At 41.0% G+C, this 18,903-nt stretch overlaps 3 protein-coding genes across 9 annotated transcripts in view; all 3 read right to left on the bottom strand.

The window, feature by feature from the left end:
* The window catches only part of ZC3H11A (zinc finger CCCH-type containing 11A), a 44,099-nt gene extending 25,439 nt beyond the window's left edge, over positions 1–18,660 (bottom strand). Inside the window, exons 1-5 of one of the 7 annotated variants that reach the window (XM_058701724.1) lie at positions 18,511–18,660; positions 12,609–12,662; positions 11,137–11,592; positions 3,763–3,961; positions 2,523–2,642 (exon numbers count right to left, since the gene is read on the bottom strand). In XM_058701724.1, coding sequence (XP_058557707.1) covers positions 2,523–2,642; positions 3,763–3,816 — 174 coding nt within the window. In that variant the 5' untranslated portion in view covers positions 3,817–3,961; positions 11,137–11,592; positions 12,609–12,662; positions 18,511–18,660. Of the gene's footprint in view, positions 1–2,522; positions 2,643–3,762; positions 3,962–11,136; positions 11,593–12,608; positions 12,663–17,708; positions 18,017–18,510 lie in introns of those variants that run through there. The other 6 variants (XM_058701726.1, XM_058701725.1, XM_058701727.1 and 3 more) reach the window with 6 other exon arrangements.
* On the bottom strand, positions 11,978–12,085 carry LOC131496281 (uncharacterized). Its single transcript, XM_058701728.1, has one exon. It carries the CDS (start codon positions 12,083–12,085, stop codon positions 11,987–11,989), a length of 99 nt encoding a protein of 32 aa, XP_058557711.1. The 3' UTR covers positions 11,978–11,986.
* Positions 13,630–17,702, bottom strand: ZBED6 (zinc finger BED-type containing 6). Its single transcript, XM_058701720.1, has one exon. The coding sequence runs from the start codon at positions 16,774–16,776 to the stop codon at positions 13,834–13,836; it is 2,943 nt and encodes a 980-aa protein (XP_058557703.1). The 5' UTR covers positions 16,777–17,702; the 3' UTR covers positions 13,630–13,833.
* Positions 18,661–18,903: the final 243 nt, after the last annotated feature.

Below are 18,903 nucleotides of genomic sequence, written 5' to 3'. Positions count from 1 at the left end.
TTTAGTGAATTCCCTGCTCTTTGGAAGATAGGCAGCACAGAATGCAGTTAAGAGGCCATAAATCTAGAACCTACCTGGAGTAGCTCTGTAACCCCAGGCATATAAAGTGCATGGTCAGTCTTCCTTCCTTCCCCACCTCCCCTCAAACAATGTAGTCCAAGGGCATTAGGTGAGGCTGAGAGATGAGAGGTAGGCATTCACGCTGGGCATGTGGCCCAGAGCAGGGTGTTGGAGCCTGACTGAATGAGGAAGGCATCACGTGACAAGGTGGAACTGGCCTAAGGTGTCAGAACCCAGAAGGAGTTGGGAGGGTGGACAGCACAGTGATGGAGCCCAAGCAGGGTGAGCAAGGCTTCCGTGCAGAAGGGATCCCAGGGAAGGATGGGGAGTGTGTGTTTATGGAGGGCCAGCGTAGAATGGGCAATGACCAAGCAGGGTAAGGAAGGTAGGTTCTTCCTAAGTGGGGACCTGCTACAGAGTCCGAATACACGCAGGGTGAGAAAGTAGGCATCTCACATAGGAGGGCTCTCCAACACAGATATCAGAGACCAAAGGTGTGAAAAGGGCATCCGCGGGGAGAGGAGCAGTATGTTGGGGTCCAAGCACGGTGAAGATGAGGTCCTCACAGTGGAGCAAGGAACAAGGCCTGTTACAGGGTTGTCGGAACCAACACAAGGTGAGCAAGATGTCCCTGTGGAAGAGCAGCAGCCTCATGTGTGATGTCAGAGCCTGAGAGGAAGGAGGAGGCTGTGATACGACACTGGCTTACGGAACCAGGGGACTGATAAAATCAGCTGATGTTAAGGACAGTGGGAAGCGACTTTCTTACTTTTGGAAAAGAGAGTTACAAGTATGGAAAAGGAGAGCCTAGACTAAATAAACTCTGCAGTGCTGGTGAACTGAAGGCATCTTTGTGAACTCTTGATTCAATACACAGACATAAAAAATAAATAATGAGGTAAATGTGTCTATATGAATACACTTATATACTCCCCTGTTCTGACCATTGCAGGCCTGGAAGCAGTGAGACTCCAGGAACTACCCAAATCTTATTTCTATATACATATAGCATTCTTCACTAATAGGATCCAGGGCTCCTTAGAGAAATGGTTGATTCCAGGGCTGGAGGAGGAAAAATACAGGATGAGCCTAATAAAAAATCTTGTTAGGCTAGAAAGCAAAAAGGTGTTCAAAGAATGATGTAAACATCAAAAGGACACAAAAGTCAGCTTGAAGGGCAAATCTGGGTCAACTTGATAAAAAAAAAAAGATACTAATGGAGTGTAACACATTGAATAAAAGAGAAAACCTTGAGTTCACACAAATATAGGTAACTAAGTGGAAAAAACGGGTAGTTTGGTAGGAAATGGGGCAATGACAGGGTCTCAAAGTACCTCTCCACAAAATACATATTAGGTACAAAAAGAAAAACTTTATAGTGAAGCAATCCGGTACCACCTTAATGAAGGGATCAGGGTTAATTTAACATCACCAGTAATGGGATAATTAAAGACTATAGGACTGTGTCACTAATGACATGCAATGAGAAGAACTAACACTCCCGTCAAAGATACATAACTCGAAGTTAGTAATGAGGAAATACCAGACAAACCCAAACTGCAGGACATTCTAGAAAATACCTGGCCTATACTTACCAAAATGTCAAGGCAAATGAAAAGTAAAGAAGACTGAACAACTGTTTTAGACTGAGGGAGAGTGAGAGCGAGGACAACTACATACAACACTAGATTCTGGACTTGCTCCTTCTGTGTTAATGGACGTAACTGATACAATGGCGAAACGTGAATGGGGTTTCTGGATTAAATGAAGGTAATATACCAATGTTAATTTTCTCATTTTTAAAAAACATATATCTACTTATTTTGAGAGAGTGAGAGAGCGCATGTGCATGTGTACGTGAGAGCAGGTGAGGGGCAGAGACAGAGGAGAGAGAGAGAATCCCAAGCAGGCTCCACGCTGTCAGCACAGAGCCTGATGCGGGGCTCAGTCTCATGAACCACGAGATCATGACCTGAGCTGAAATCGAGTCAGATGCTTAACTGACTGAGCCACCCAGGTGCCCCAATTTTCTCATTTTGATGGCTGTATTATGGTTATGTAGGAGAACGTCCTTCTTGTTTGTAGGAAATACTCATGAACGTATTTGGAGGTGACAGTTTACTCCCAAGTGGCTCAGAAAGACGTTTTATACTGTACTTGCAGCTTTCCTCTAAGTTTGAGATGGTTTTAAAATAAACATAGAAACAAAAATACTCCCCAGTGACACATACAAAATTTTTACACTTTCGACAGATTACCAAACTGCCTCCTAGAAAATGATACCAATACTCCAAAATATCAAATTAGGTGAGCATTATGACAGAAATTTCACTATCTCATCAAAAAAAAAAAAAAAAAAAAATGTAACCTGCGTATTACATAAAATGTCATTTCCCCCCTGTATTTTGCATTGGCCCATCACAACACCAGACTATACATTACAGTACAAACTGAAACCTTACATCAATCTCCATGTGCCGAAACCTGCACACCTGTCGAAAACAGCGCCCCTCTTGCCACAGTGTGCAAACAGTTTCATTTCCTAGTGCTGCTTCACAGTGACGGAATGGACAGCTGTCACCCTGTAAACAAAGAGAATACAGAAAAGAACTGTGGTACCAAAACAGAGCCTACGTGAAATGTTCATTGTAACAGTTTCCTGGCATCTAGACAAACACAAAGGAGTAAGGAGACAGGCAAGGTAGAACACAGTGCAGGGGGAAGACAAGAACAATCTGAGGTCAACAAATTTATAACTTCCTTGACAGTATCCTTCATCTGATTTTATAACATAAGTGACATAAGCTGAGAGATGGGGTTCAAAAAGATAAGTGGGAGTATTTAAAGTGGTACACTTTAAAAATACATTTTACAGTTCTTCAAAACTGTTTCAATACATCTTGACTTGTGTAACTAGCTTTTGATGGAAAATCAGAAAGTTAATAGATTAGCATTTCAGTTTAAGTCTATGCTTCATTATATACTTTATACAATGGTAATATCTTAAACAGAACACTACTGCTGTGCAACCTGCGATGTGATCAGGGCTTTGCTCAAAACTGATCATTTTAAACACAGCACCAAGATGATTTTAAAAAAGGTTTTTTTTAACAACATACACAATTATAGAATTAGTCATAAAGGCGCAGAAAAGTGGATAGATCTGAATGAAGCCGCAGAAGAATCAAGCAGAAAAACAGGAAGTCTGGACACAGAAAAAGCAAAAAATGCTGCAAAAGTGTATTTGGAAGAATGGCTTGATGACTCAGCAGGAAATCTGAAGAAAAAAAGTCAAATTCAACCCACGATAGTTTCTAGAAGTATAATACAACCCACACATTCATTTAATGCAAAGTAAATAAAATCAAAGTTTGCAAGCTGGGCCAAAGTGCTCCTCATTCCGAAATCGCCCCGAACAGATTAATTATCAATAAGAGAACAGTGAGTGATGCCTATGCGCTGTAAACCTTTCCACTTTTGTAGAACGTGAAGGGCAGTGAAGAGCATACGAGAGGAGCAAAAACAAGGATGAACGATGAAGTCTCCCAGGACTGCTATTCTCTTTTTAAACAATGGTAGCAGGTAGCAGACAATGAACAGTTGAGGAAAACAAAACATAAAAACTTAGTATACGGGGTAAATCTTATCAAATTTTATTAGAGAAACTGTAGAAAGAACTGATTTAGAGATGCCAATTCTTACTTTGGTACATGTAGAATAGAAAAAAAAATAGCAGTCTTCTCCTTGATTAGGCATGCTGGGTAGATCCTCAGATTAGAAGTGGCTTCTTGAAAACAAGCCACTGCTTCCTCAAGGCGAGGACCAGCTCCAAGTCCTCTTGAAATGGGTTTAATCTTCCAAAAGACCACTCAATCACAGAAATCGTCTTTAAAATGTAATCCTAAAATGAGGAGACAATGAATTAAAGTACTTCAGATAAATTCTGCCAACTTCCTCCTCCAAATCACCTTGACTGAGATCACGTTGTTAAAACCAAATTTTAATTGCATGAATATGTCCTTACCTGTGCAGGGCTTAGTGAGCACTGGTTAGTATTTTATTCTTATGTGAATATTATACTTTCTCATTTATAATGTAGAATTTTTGTTAAGGATAGCCATGCCCTTCTTTTGTATTCTCTACGGTGCTCATTACATGACTTCAGCATAAAATAAGCATTGCTAACTCAATAAATAATCTACATTTTATTATTTTATTTTTAATGCTTATTTATTTTGGGGGGGGGGGGAAACAGAGCACAAGAGAGGAGGGACAGAGAGAGAGGGAGACATAGAATCCGAAGCAGGCTCCAGGCTCTGAGCTGTCAGCTCAGAGCCCGATGAGGGACTCGAACTCACAAACTCCAAGATCATGACCTAAGCCAAAGTTGGACACTTAACCAACTGAGCCACCCGGGTGGCCCAATAATCTAATTTTAGATTATTGATGGGATTTACGTTATTTTACACAAGATATTTGCTAAATCTACGTATCTGACAAACTAGGTTTTTTTCATCTGACAAAAGTCCCAATATTTTCACAAGCATTTTTAATTCAAAAGTATACAAGTAGGTGGGAAAAGCTGTCTCACTAGAATAACTGATGAAACAATTACCCCTGAATACATCTGTAGAGCTAGCTTATGGAATTAAGATGGCTAAAGAGTTGCACCCCAGGGCGCCTGGGTGGCTCAGCGGGTTAAGCATCCAACTTTCGATTTCAACTCAGGTCATGATCTCAGTTTGTGGGATCCAGCACCACATCAGGCTCCACGCTGACAGCGTGGAGCCTGCTTGGGAGTCTCTCTCTTCCCCTTCCCCACTCACACACATGGCCTCTCTCTGTCTCAAAAATAAACTTAAAAAAATTAGGCAAAATTAAAAAAAAAAAGAAATCATGGTTGACAAAAACAGAGTTGCACACCAATTGTAACAAGGTGCAAGTCGTCCTTGGGATTCCTTCCATAAAATACACAAAACTACCAACACCCCACCCTCTGCTCTTGCCATACCCTGGCCCTCACAGTGAAGTACTCAAGAAAGCTTCTGCAGAAATAAAAACACACGGTAAGAGCACCTGCCAGAATTTGGAAAGGGTTTCTATAAATTCATATATACCAGAAGACCAGGTTTCAGAAACACTGATCTACAACTTGAAATGAAATCAAACTCAATCATATCTCCCACTAATAATCCTAATCCAAGAATAGCAGACCACAATAAAAACCAGCCTTGAAGTCAGCAACCTAGGTTAGGAATTAAGAGTGCCACTAAACATATACTAAAACCTTTAAATGTGCATATGCTGTGATGCACAGTTTCATTTCTAGAATTTGTCCCGAGGTAAATATTCAATCAAGTTCATCATCACTTTGCTTCTAATAATGGAAAAAACACCCACATGTTCAAAAACTGGAGTCGTTTTAAAAAGTTATAGTACTTCCATGTGACGTGATAATATGTAGCGTTATACAGATTTGAGTACTGGGAAATGGGGTGTGGCTGAAAAACCACCTACAAATGTGGAAGAAGCTTTGAAACTGGGTCATGAATAGAGACTAGAAGAGTTTGGAGGCACGCCATAGAAAAGCCTAGAAGAAACTGCTGCTGGAAATATGAATGTTAAAGGTGCTTCTGGTGAGGCTTCTGTGGAAACACTGTTAAGAAAACGGGACACAAGGGGGTGCCTGGGTGGCTCAGTCGGTTAAGTATCTGACTTCGGCTCAAGTCATGATCTTGCAATCCATGGGTTTGAGCCCCTCATCAGGCTCTGTGCTGACAGCTTGAAGCCTGGAGCCTCCTTCAGATTCTGTGTCTCCCTCTCTCTCCCCCTCCCCCACTTGTGTTCTGTCTCTCTCACTCTCCGAAATAAACATAAAAGAAAAGAAAACGGAAGACAAGTGACTGGCAGAAAATCTTTGCAAAACATGTAACTAACTGAGGGGCGCCTGGGTGGCTCAGTTGGTTAGGCGGCCGACTTTTGCCTCAAGTCATGATCTCATTATGAGTTCGAGCCCCACACTGGGCTCTGTGTTGACAGCTTGGAGCCTGGAGTCTGCTTTGGATTCTGTGTCTCCCTCTCTCTCTCTCTCTGCTCCCTAGCCCCTGCTCACACTGTCTCTCTCTCTCAAAAAAAATAAACATTAAAAACAGCAACAATACATAACTCACAATGGACTGGTATCCAAAATATAAAAAGAACACTTAAAACTCACCAATAAGAAAATGAACAAACCAATTATAAACGGGCACAAAGGCGTGCCTGGGTGGCTCAGTCAGTTAAGTGTCAGACTTCTAACTTCGGCTCATGTCATGATCTCACAGCTGGTGGGATTGAGCCCCGTGTCAGGCTCTGTGCTGACAGTGCAGAGCCTGCTTGGGATCCTCTCTCCCTCTCTCTCTCTGCCCCTCCCCTACTCAAGTACACAGGCTCTGTCTCTCAAAAAAAATACGTATTTTTTTTAAATGGGCAAAAGATCTAGAAAGACAGTTCACCAAAGACACACAGATGGCAAATAAACACACAAAAAAATGGTCAACATCATCCCTCATTAGGGAATTGCAAATTCCTTTTAGAATGGTGAAATTCCAGAACACTGACAGCACTAAATGTCGGTGAAAATGAAGCAACAGGAAGTTTGGAAGAACAGAGACCAAACTATTAACAGTAGTTACCACCAAGGTGATTGGCAGGATTACAGGTGGCTATTTATTATATTTTATTTTATGCTCATAAGAACATTAAATTTTCTAATACAATGCAACACAGACATAATAAAAAATTTAAGTCTGGGGGCGCCTGGGTGGCGCAGTCGGTTAAGCGTCCGACTTCAGCCAGGTCACGATCTCGCGGTCCGTGAGTTCGAGCCCCGCGTCAGGCTCTGGGCTGATGGCTCGGAGCCTGGAGCCTGTTTCCGATTCTGTGTCTCCCTCTCTCTCTGCCCCTCCCCCGTTCATGCTCTGTCTCTCTCTGTCCCAAAAAAAAAAAAAAAAAAAAGTTGAAGAAAAAAAAAAAAAATTTAAGTCTGTCCTAACCGGCCCGCCCATGACAGATCCACTACAGAATTGGACAAGGATTGGACCCTTCATAGCACCTCACTGATCCACTAGTAGGATTCCCCTGACCCTAAACACGGGGAGTGCATTCTGTAATAGCAGGTACACCAAAAGGTAATTTAAAACACTACCTCCAATGGGATCAAGTCTCTAAGGGATATCCAAATAATTACAATGATACATATACAAAAAGAGAAAGTATTAATGAGACAAGAATAAAAACGTTTTACAAAAGAAAAAAAATGTTAGAAAGGAAAATAAAGGGTTCAGGGGTCAATTTCATTCCTGAAAACATCCCAATCAAACAAAATGGTACTTAAGAAATAATAGCAAAACAGCATGAATTGTTGCAAATTAGAGTGGTTTTTTGTTTGTTTTAGTTAGGCTCTACAAAACTCCCTCACAGGGGCACAGAGCACGGAGACTGAACGTTGAGTAGATGGGCACTGCCTTACTAATGTTTCAACAGAACAGTTCCTTCATATATCTGTTTTACACACTGAACTTCTGTAACTTTCACTAGGGGGGAAAAAAAGAATATAACTGCTATTCAAGAAAACAGCCCAAAACAAAACAAAAGCCATCTCCAGAGATTAAAAAAACAAAACTTGACAGTAATCAGCACTACCCCAACTTTGCAAGGACCTAAAACCAAGATGCACACTGATAAATTTCTTAAGTTTTAAAAGAAAAAAACTTTTCATGATGCCAAGAAAAACCGGATTACTTTTCAATAGTGAAAGGAAGCCAAGAGGAGTAACTCTCCTATCCCACTCCTGAATTAATGTAGGAAAAAGAAATTCTTTTAAAATCTTCATGCTAAGGACACAGCTTGATACAAATGAATATATTGCTATGAAACAGAGGAGAAGCAAAAGAAAGTGCAAAAAATAAGAAAACGCAAATTTCTAGCTTCTTCCCCCGAGATTTCAAAAGAAGAACAGGAAGCAGAATAAACATTGATGAAAAACACAACTCAATTGTACAGTATCACCGTCAGGATATCTTCCAGAATGAGGAAAGACATCAACACAAGAAAATGTATACAACATGGAAATAATTCCAGGAGATTCAATTTCTATACAATGGAAAATCTTAAAAAAAAAAAAAAAAAAAAAAAGGAATTGGTAGAGATAATAAAATACAGTAAAATTTCCCTACACTGAATAAACTTGAGGTTTTTTTTTTTTTAATTTTTTGAACCTGAGTCTGTAAATTAAAAGGGGTTCATCAAATGCCAGGCAGAAAATTTCTTTAAAGACATCTCTACTGGGGCTCCCGGCTAGCTCAGTCAGTGAAGTGTGCGACTCTTGATCTCAGGGTTGTGAGTTCAAGCTCCACGCTGGGTGTACATATTGCTTAAAAAAAACCTTAAAGATATCTCTACTGTACCAGAGATAAGCTGAAAATGTCAAATTCCAAGGAGTGAAGATAGAATCACACAGATTTCTAGGAAAAAGCAGACTGACAACAAAGAAAATCAGACTTGACGTGACATCATCTGAATCTCTAAATGACGAAAGACAAAATGCTATGCACCAGAATTTAAAAGGAAGATTATGACCTTAGATATGTCCTTTCAAAGTACACTTCAAGATCTCGGGACTTGAAAGCTTTAGATAGTAAGTCTCCAAAAGTAAGGAGCCTGCTTGGATTCTCTCTCTGTCCCTCCCCTACTCGTGCTCTTTCTCTCTCAAAATAAACAAACGTTAAAAAGAAAAGAAAGAACAACAAGACTTATTGCCATTACAGAGTGAAATAGAACATTTAAATGTAGCATTCCCAAACAAGTGAATGTAAGATCCACAGAATTCAAGCAAGTCCATGGATAAATGTGACTTATGAAAAAAGTGGCATTTGAAATTTAAAAAACTTTGGCCTCCCATTTGAAAAAACAACAACAACAAAAAAACCTTCTGCTTTATACAAAAAGGTTGCAGGGTAATAAAAGCAAAGAGAGCAAAGAGGCTTTAGCTCGCTAATTAAAGCTCTATACTAATAAAGATTCTAAATTGGTAACTGTGCTCGGCAAAAAGGACAGCTGCCCTGTTTATGGGACGGAGAGGCAATGCCACATTAGTATAATCCCTAGATTACATTTTTGGTTTTTAAGTTCCTATTTAAGTTCCAATTAGTCAATGAACAGTGTTTCATGTATACAAAAGTGACTGAACACTTCCATACGTCACCCAGTGCTCATCCCAAGTGCACTCCTTAATTCCCATCACCTATTTCACCCATTCCCCCACCCATCAGTTTGTTCTCTATAGTTAAGAGTCGGTTTCTTGATTTGTCTCTCTTCCCACCTTTGCTTGTTTTGTTTCTTAAATTCCACGAGTAAAATCACGTGATATTTGTCTTTCTCTAATTTTCCCTAGCATAATACTCTAGCTCCATCCATTTTGTTGCAAATGGCCAAGATCTCATTCTTTCTTATGGTTGAATAATATTCCATTGTATACATTTACCACATCTTCTTTATCCATTCATCAATCAATGGACACTTGGGCTGTTTCCATAATTTGGCTATTGCAGATAATGCTGCAATGAACATTAGGGTGCATGTGTCCCTTTCAACTACTATTTTTGTGTTCTCTGGGTAAATATCTAGTAGTCTGATCGCTGGATCATAGGGTAGTTCTAGATTACATTATTAATATAAAAAAATATAACCAAGCACTGGAAAACAAGTGCATGGTATTTTTTAAAAAATGTTTATTTACTTTTGAAAGAGAAAGAAAGCAAGTCCGAGCGAGCAAGGGCAGGGCAGAGAGAGGAGACAGAGGATCTGAAGCAGGCTCTACACTATCAGCATAGAGCCCAGTGTGGGGCTCGAACTCACAGACCATGAGATCATGACCTGAAGTCAGACGGTTAACCAGCTGCCAGGTGCCCCTAAGTGAGTGATATTTTTTTAGTAGGCTCAGGTTGGGCCGGGAGTAGTGGTGGGGGGGAACCTTTCCTAGCATCACCATAGTTAAAAGGATATATCAAGAACTTTTACAAATTCAAAAAACATCTTTACTCACGTAAACTAGTACACCCTCTTTAGAGAATTGTATTAATTCACATCTGAAAACTGTTTTTAGGGAAAGAGTTTACACAGATGTGTGTACAGGGCCGTTAACTGGATGGACGGTTATTATTTTTTTTAATGGCAAAGCCCCAAATGTCTATCAGTGAGAGATATTAAACTACAGCACTTCCATATAAAAGAACACTGTCACGTCATTAAAAAAACAGATGAGGCAGATCTACGTGCAGGGACATGGAACTATGTCATGATAAACTACAGATGGTGTTTTTGAGAGAGAGAGAGAGAGAGAGAGAGAGAGAGAGAGAGAGAGAGAGAAAGCACTCGCACAAGCTGGGGAAGGGGAGGGGGAGAGAGAGAGAGAATCTCAAGCAGGCTCCATACCCAGTGCAGAGCCAGATGAAGGGCTTGATCTCACCATGACATCACGACCTGAGCTGAAATCAAGAGTCCAATGCTTAAGTGACTGAGTCACCCAGGCACCCTTTGATAGTGCTTTATTAAAAAAAAACAAAAAAAACAAAAACAAAATTTAATGTTTATTTTATTTTTGAAAAACAGTGCATGCATGGGGAAGGGGCAGAGAGGGAGATACAGAATCTGAAACAGGCCCCAAGCTGAGCCATCAGCACAGAGCCCACAGTGGGGCTCGAACTTGGAACGGCGAGATGGGAGACACAGGCCGAAGCCGGACGCTTAACCGACAGAGCCACCCAGGCGCCCCTGATGGTGCTTTTTTAAGAGGACATGGAATCACCTCTTACTATTAGGTGGTATATTGTTTTTACTTTTTTAATAATGTGCATGTATTATCAAAAAAGGGAGGGGGGGGAGTTTTTCCATCCCCAAACCAAAAGCTTGTAAATAATTACAAGAAAAAAATGGCTTGACAATGGCTTTTTAATTTCTTACTGACCCAGGAAAATTATGCCTTAAATTACAAAATGTTCACTCCCTTAATAAGAAAAACCCCATTCCCACACTTACATTAGCTGCTTGCTCTCAACAGGAACCTCTGTGTCTTCACTGAGTTCCAATCTATTACGCCTGTAGGTCGAACCAACACTCAATCCATGAATTAATAATAATGAGGCAGAAAGAATTTTCCTCCTCACATTGCCAAGGAAACCTCTCAGCCACAATTCAAACACAGGAGGTGTTTTTAAAACATCTCCCAACTACTGGGAGATTAAGTCCATTTGAATAACCTTTGTCAGACTGGAGACAGCTAGGGTTAGTTATCTCCTCAAAAACAAAAACAAAAAACCAACAAAAAGAGAGTTCATTTAAAGATGAACTTGAGATTCAAAAGATTATTGGGAAAAAAAAAATCCATCTTCCATAGCCGAACAATATAATTTAAAAAGAAAGAAGAAAAAGAAAAAAGAAAAAGAACACCAAAATTCAATAAGATCCAATTTCTGGTCTTCAAGATTTCTTCACCTATTAAGAAAAAAACAGAAACCTTCCCCCATCTTTATTATCTGTATAATAAAAGCATACTTGTATGAAAAAATATAGTGTTTTATGTATATAATATACATACACATACATACTAACTGGCTTATACACACACACACACATATACACAAATGTGTAGAAATAAAACATTTGGGTAAGTTTTCCCTTTTAAAATACACTATAAAAGCCTTCAGATTTGGGTTCATTATAAAAATAGTGAACTTACTCTTATACCAAAGTATCATGATGTGTACCAGTATGTTACACTAAATTTCGCCCAGCCCACAGAGTAAACATGAAGGGAGATCCTTACACATGTATCAATGTGTATAATACTAATACGGATGTATGTACATCATTATCATCGTTATCATCTTCAGGGAGTGTTTAACCAAAAAAGATAGAAACGTATAGTTATCGAGTAACTACAGAGTGGTGCAGCAAGCTGTAGAAGGCAGAGCAGCATTATAGCCATCCTGAACTGGGACTGTCAAAATGCAGAAAGCTTCCATCCAAGGGAGGATTTTCTTTTTTCTTCTTTTACAGCAACACCAGTGTCACTGGTATAACATTCAATATTGGCCCTGCAAAGGCTTGCTTATGCAGCCCGGTTTCATTTTTTTTTCTTTTCTTTTTTTTCTTTCTTTTTTTTTTTTTTTTTTACAAATGATGGCTACAACTAAAGACTTGGTAATTATTCATTTACTCCAGTTAGTAAAAGGGTAAACTTTGGGAGTTGAAATTTCATTGCACAATGGTACATTTACCATTTAAGAATTTAAAAAACAAAAACAAAAACAAAAAAAACCCCAAAAACAAAAAAAGAACAATTTTGATACAGAGAAATGAGTTCTAAATTTTGAAACCAGCCCCGTAACAAAGCAATTTTGATTCTCATGTAATAAGTACTACATAGTTTCTAGGCTAAATCTTGCCAAATACTATCCAAGACAAAACTAAAATCAAAACTTAAAAAAAAGTGGACACCTTTTACTCACACTTAATACTAGTCAATTTTCCAGGAAATTTTTGGGCAGGGAATATCCCCAAATCTAAAATGAAAAAAAGGAAAAATTGGGATCTTACATTAGTTATTCAGTCTGAAACTTGTAATAGACTTTCACTAAAAGTCATCATTCTCTGGCCTCCCACTCAACCACAGAAACATACTTTAAGAGTGGAAAGGGACTTTAAAGGTCACTGAGATCAATTCTCTTATTTTACCAGTGAGGCAGTGATTCCTAACACCTGAAAATACTGAATGCTTATGTTTAGCTAAGATTAAAAGCCAAAGAACAATCTCACAGTTAAGAATACAATATTATGGATCATTCAGCATATATATCTTAAGACACTTAAGATCACTTACAATGAGAAACAGTCTTTGGGACATGGACACTGCATTTGTCAAAAGTATGCTCCTGGGGCTTCTATTCCAATTCCCATTCAATCTTTCTCAATTTCTGTAAACCTATTATGTCATTTGCCCGTATGTGTAAAAAGTACCCATACAATCTTTATTTTATTGTTTTCCCACTATTTTATAAAGCTTTAAAAAGGCAACTCAAAGACTAAAAGTAATTTTAGTAATTTTTCCCAATTGTTTTCTAATGTTCCCCTTCTACTTAGATCCAATCCCTAAATATAAAGGGTAACTCTATCACACTCAGTAAGTTGAAATTATAAAGCTGACCAGTATGAGGAGGCAATTAGAAATTTCCAAATTTCGTGAGTTTTGGTTTTGCCAACTTGTAAGTATGGATGAGGGTTTTTAAAGGAACAGAAAAATGGGAGAGACGGGGAGGAATACCAGCTTAGTATGTTTTCCCTTCAATTTCATTGGTTTCAGAGAAATCAAATTTCCCACGATGGGAGAAATTTTTTTTTACTTAAAACCAATTACAATTCAATCTACCAGCCAGAAATAGCCTAAAGCCTTTCAATGCTGCACTATATTTTTTAAGTTAAAAAATGCCTTTTCTCTAATTGGTATAAACAAAATTTCAAGTAACAGCTATATTGAGTTACTACTGTGAAATTTTTAATCTTCACTCTGTCAACATTATTACCTCTGAGGAATTTTCAGCACTTTTTGTGTTTTCAGGTTTCCCCAGATGTGTGTATTAAGAATAATTAGTGTAACTATGTTTAACAACTATAGCAATTAGGATACAGTAACATAGCAACAAGTTGCCCATTTCAAATGGAAAAAGGAAAAAGAAATTAAGGTAATATTTCTTTTTCATTGCTTTGAATAACTTCATTCCCAGGATCCCAGCTCAGAACCAATGTAGAATAATCATAGTTAACATTTTTCAAGTTCATTTTCAAAAACATCAGCTGTTCTATATTGTCAAAGTCCAGGCTCATGATCTGTTTTGGATGAAACTGGCTATTTGCAGTAAAGATACATTCAGATTGCCAACTACACATGGGGCAGCTCAGATACTGAATGGCAACTTGGGTCAAAGCTGGCCATATGCTCACCTTCCTCTGCCAGTAAATCAAAGGGTCACCACCTCCTGAGATCTCTGAATACTTCTCTTTGAAGTATTCATCCACTACTGCTATGGCAGAAGGAAACATGAAGCTTTTGCTTCCAATGGCAACATTATCTGCAGCTGAGCTATCAAAAGACCCTGAACTGGAGGTGCCTTCTCTTATAGATGAGGTAAACGAATCAGCTCCTACGATGCCTGAGGGACCAGAAGCATCTGAAGTCGCAATATGGCAGACCTCTGACGATTCCATATAGTTGCAAACTTCTTCTGCAAGGATCTGCTTGTAAGTTTCTAAATCAGCACCTTGAGGGAAAAAGTCTTCCAAACGGTTTTTAAAGCAAGGGTCTAACAAAGCAGCCAAGATACAAGGCTTGGATTTGAGCATGGCGCTCAGGAGGGAATCAGTTTCAAGTTTCAGAGATAAACTGTCCACCAGATTGAGTGCCTGAGTAATACCTCTTATTTGAAAATCTTCTCTGAGTTTCTGCAGAGAAAGAAGTAGATGATGGATTAGGGGTAGCACCTGATTCAATCCTGTGGTCCTGACACTCACTTTCTGGGTGGCCTCCTCAAATGGTTTCAGAATATCGCAAACGTAAGTCATTAGAGTCCACTGAAGGGAGGTGAGCACAACTCCACTGGCTCTGCCAAGGCTATGGTGAACTGAATAGCAATGCTCCAAGAGCCATTTTAACATATAAAAGGTAGAAATCCAATGGCCAGTTTCATCCTGCTTCAAATTCTTCCACGGGAGCTGGTGATCGTTTTGGAACTCTTGCAGTATCTGACGGGCTTTGACTGAATGACTAAAATGATGACAGGTTTTCCTAGCAGCTACTAACATATTCTCAATGCTTTTGTGCTCACAGAAGAAGTCCTGAATGACTATATTTAAACAATGCAGGAAGCATGGCACATGGGTAAAACCACCATCTTTGATTGCGTGTACCACATTAGAAGAATTGTCAGAAACAATGAAGCTAGGAATGAGGAAATTAGGAGAAAGCCACAGACCAATCTGGTCATTTAATTCTTGTAAAATGTTGGTTATCAAACAGTCTTTGGCCAAACCTGTCACACAAAGTACTGCCCACTTTCTAAAATTGGGGATCCTGCCGTTACTAGAAGGTGCAGTTTCCAAAGAGACCCAGTGTACAGTCACAATGAAATAGTCCGTGGATGGGTCGTGGGTCCAGATGTCCACAGTCAAGTGGATCTTTTGGCTTTGAACGTTCTCCAAAGTTAAGAAAATTTTTTCTCTGACCCAATCATACAATTGAGGTACAGCCTTCGTGAAAAAGTAAGTCTCAGACGGTAATCTATAGTCGGGGGCCACAATCTGCATGAACCTCTGAAAGGCTGGGGTTGAGAAGTAGTTGTAAGGATGCATATCCTCCACAATCATCTGAATAATTGCCTGACTTATTTGACTTGAGACTGAATTTTCGGAATATGTTGTTTCTCTCTCCTGTGCATGGGTCAGAGTGTCTTGCTCTGCAACAGGATTAGGACTCTCAGATCTTCTACTATTTTCCACCTCTAATACAGGAGGTTCGTCTGAATCAGAGTCACTGAGGTCCTCGGCTGTTAAACTGTGGCTGCCTGTAGACTTCTCTCCATGCAGAGGATCGCTTAGGAGATCATTTCTCTCAGTCTCAGTCTCATCTAATCCATTCCCAGCCGCACCACCGTCTTTGTTGGCAACGGCCCAATGGATGGGATGTGTGGCCTGCAAGTGTCGTTGAAGCGTTGAAGTTCCCAAGTGAGAACCTGGCCTACCCCGGCTCACGCTCCGTTTACATATATTGCACACGGCTCTTGAGATGTGCTGAGGATCAGTATAAAAAAAATTCCAAACCGCAGATGTCTTGGCTCTTGTCCCGGGAATTAAGGCATGCTTGACAATGTTACTTTTGATGAGAAATCTCCCTCTTTCTGCCCTCAGGGCATCAGATACCGATTTATCGCGTTTCTTACCCATTCTGTTTTCATCTAATGGATCAGTAGAGATATATTCAAAGCTTCCACTGCTTCCAGCAGAAGAGGGAGATAAAGGCACATCCAAAGGAAAATCCTCCTCCCCACTAGTGACTCCAAATTTGTTGGCCCTGGTCCAGTGAGGCGAATGCCTTGCCTGCAGATGTCGTTGTAGAGTAGATGTCCCCAGATGGCTGCCTGGTTTGCCCCTGCTGACACTTTTTTCACAGAGGTTACAAATAGCTCGCCAGGTATACTGGGGGTCAACGTGAAAGAAGTGCCACACAATGGAGGTCTTGGCCCTGGTGCTGGGTAGGTAGATCTGTTTCTCTATATTGCTCTCGAAAAGACTTTCTTCATCCTGCTCATGGGCACTGGAAGCTAATAGAGCAGGCGCATCCGCAACAGGCCTCCCGGATGCCAAATCCTTACTAAACTTTTTTGCAAGGAGCAGTTTTTTTCTTCGCCTTTTCCCCTTAATCCGTAAACCCTTCTTCCTTTTCTTTTTAGCAGGCAATCTTGCCTCTTTATCCATTCCTTCGGCCACCATCTTCCCCTCTACCACACCATCTTCATCTGTGTTAGAATTAATAGGAACACATCCCAGAATCCCAGCACCGCTAAAAGTGCTGCATCTTCGGCCAGGAGCGAGCGAGGAAACTGGTGCACTTAAGGTACATACACTCATTCTCTTTATGTCTCCAAAATTCGTCCCAGAATCTCTTAGTGGGTTTATCACTCAAGCAGAAATACAGCTGTTCCTCTCTAATCGCATTACCTTGTCTCCAATTTCTATGGGGAATCAAATTCCCTTTGGAACAATGACTTCCAAGCCAGGTTATTTTTGGAAGAAAAGTGACAGCAATGGAGAACATTCCCAAACTCTTTCTTATAGGGCTTTATGATCCCTTCCAGCTTCTGAGCTCTGAATCTGAATTCAAACAGTCCAATCTCTTCGTGTTATAGAAAAAAGGAACCGAGGGCCACCTTCCCAGAGTCATAGAGTTAGTAGCAGCTAGAAGCCAGGTCTTCCAAATCCCAGGTCCATGTTCTGTCTGGTTCATCAAGAACTATCTCTGCTTGAAATGCCTTCAGCTTTTAAAATGTGTATTTTTAGGATGCGTCATGGTAGCAACATCAATTTCCCTTAGTTCTGAAATTATTTAATTTCAGGAAACCTCACTTAAACAAAAACATAGTGCATCATTCAACATTCATCACTTAGGACTGTGATTTGACAATACAACCCAAAAAGTCAAATCCGGGAAATATAAAGCAAACTCCACATACTGGTCATTAACAGCATACGCTAATCGAGCCCTCTCAGCTCTAAATAACAAGAATTCAATTTTTAAAAATGCAGGTGGCTAAAAAAAAGGAATTTGGGAGTAAAAATGTGTAAGGTTCACAAGCTGCATTTTCAATTTACTGTTTGTATCAAGAGTTAATCCAAATTTCGTTCTGCCACATTTTTAGACTGGGGAAGCTTTACTGCCTGTAAAGGAGTAACTCGCGAGTTGAACTCTATAGGAGCAGCAAGAACTGAAATCTGAGCTGTAAACCACTTTCATTGCTTTTCGGTTGATCCCTCCCCTTCCCCCAATACCTACATACATTTACCCTAAAAAGCATCGCTATCACTAGTTCCACAGCCTCCTTCTCAAGGTCCAGAACCAAGGCCTGCAAGATGTCAACAACATGGGCCTTCCCCATAGGAATCCGCACCGATTATGGGAGCTTAAGGGGTGTTCTTCATTACGGTTTCATCAATCCTACAAGGAGAACGGAAGTGTCCCTGTTGTTCTTGACTCCGATGCGGAGGGCTGGGGTGGGAGTTAATTAAGGTAAGGAAGGGGTGTAGGATACCGGATTAAGGTCGGTGGCTTTCTGTATGTGGAGTTTGAGAGTGTCTCCCAAGTAGTGGGACCCTGGAGAGGAATGAGAGTAGGTAAATTCAGCTCCTGGCACTCAGTTTGATTTAGGCAGTGGGGGACCGCTAAACTGGGGAAACTGTTGTCGCGAAGAAAGCGATCTAGTGTCACTTCTCTCTTCGGGAGTCGGGAACAAGCCGGCTTTCCGGGGCTGCGGCGGGCTCCTACGGTTTCGCCAACACCGGATGTGGGGGAGGGGAGGAAGGCTGTTGGGAAAGGAGCAGGCGCCGTGGGGGTGGGGTGCAGCGGGTGGGGGTTGGGTGGACGGGAACTGTGAGCGGGAGCCCGAGGCTCCCAGCTCGCCCCGGCGAGGGCGGCGGGCCGGAGGTGGGGGAAGGGGGGGGTCGTTACGGCGGGGCCAAAGGACCCGCTCTGACTTCCCGGGCTAGGCCGCAACCCGGGGGCGAGGGGAGGCCGCGGCCACTCCCCTCGCCCTCTCCCCCACCTCCCCTGCCCCGAGCCACCGGGAATCAAAAAACGGGTCTAGTTACCAGAGAACAGAAACTTTACCGAACCGCCGACACTGTCCCCGACTCCCGCTTGCTGCCACGTCTTTCTTCTTTCTTAGCCGCTACCGCCCGCCGTCCTCACAGCAGCAACACCAGCAGAAATCCAAGACTGCCAGCGTCAAAGATGGCGCCTGGCTACAGGCTCAGCTCTAGGACCCGGCCAGTAAAAGTGCCAGCACGACGCAAAGAGAAAGCATTCTGGGAGATGTAGTTTCCTCTGTGAGGCGAGGCTTAAGATGGCTTCCCCGAGTCGCAGGGTCACGTGAGAGGGGAGGAGCTAGGACGCGGGGTAACTTCCCTGGCGAGGAACGCGTTTCAGGAACTTACGGGTTTCTTGAAACCGTCTTTGGTTTAAAAAAAAAAAAAGTTTTCCTT

This window comes from Neofelis nebulosa, chromosome 15 (assembly GCF_028018385.1).
Source record: "Neofelis nebulosa isolate mNeoNeb1 chromosome 15, mNeoNeb1.pri, whole genome shotgun sequence".
In the NCBI taxonomy this organism is placed as follows: Eukaryota; Metazoa; Chordata; class Mammalia; order Carnivora; family Felidae; genus Neofelis; species Neofelis nebulosa.
Note: the sequence above shows the minus strand (reverse complement) of the source record. Positions and strands in the feature narration are given on the sequence as shown.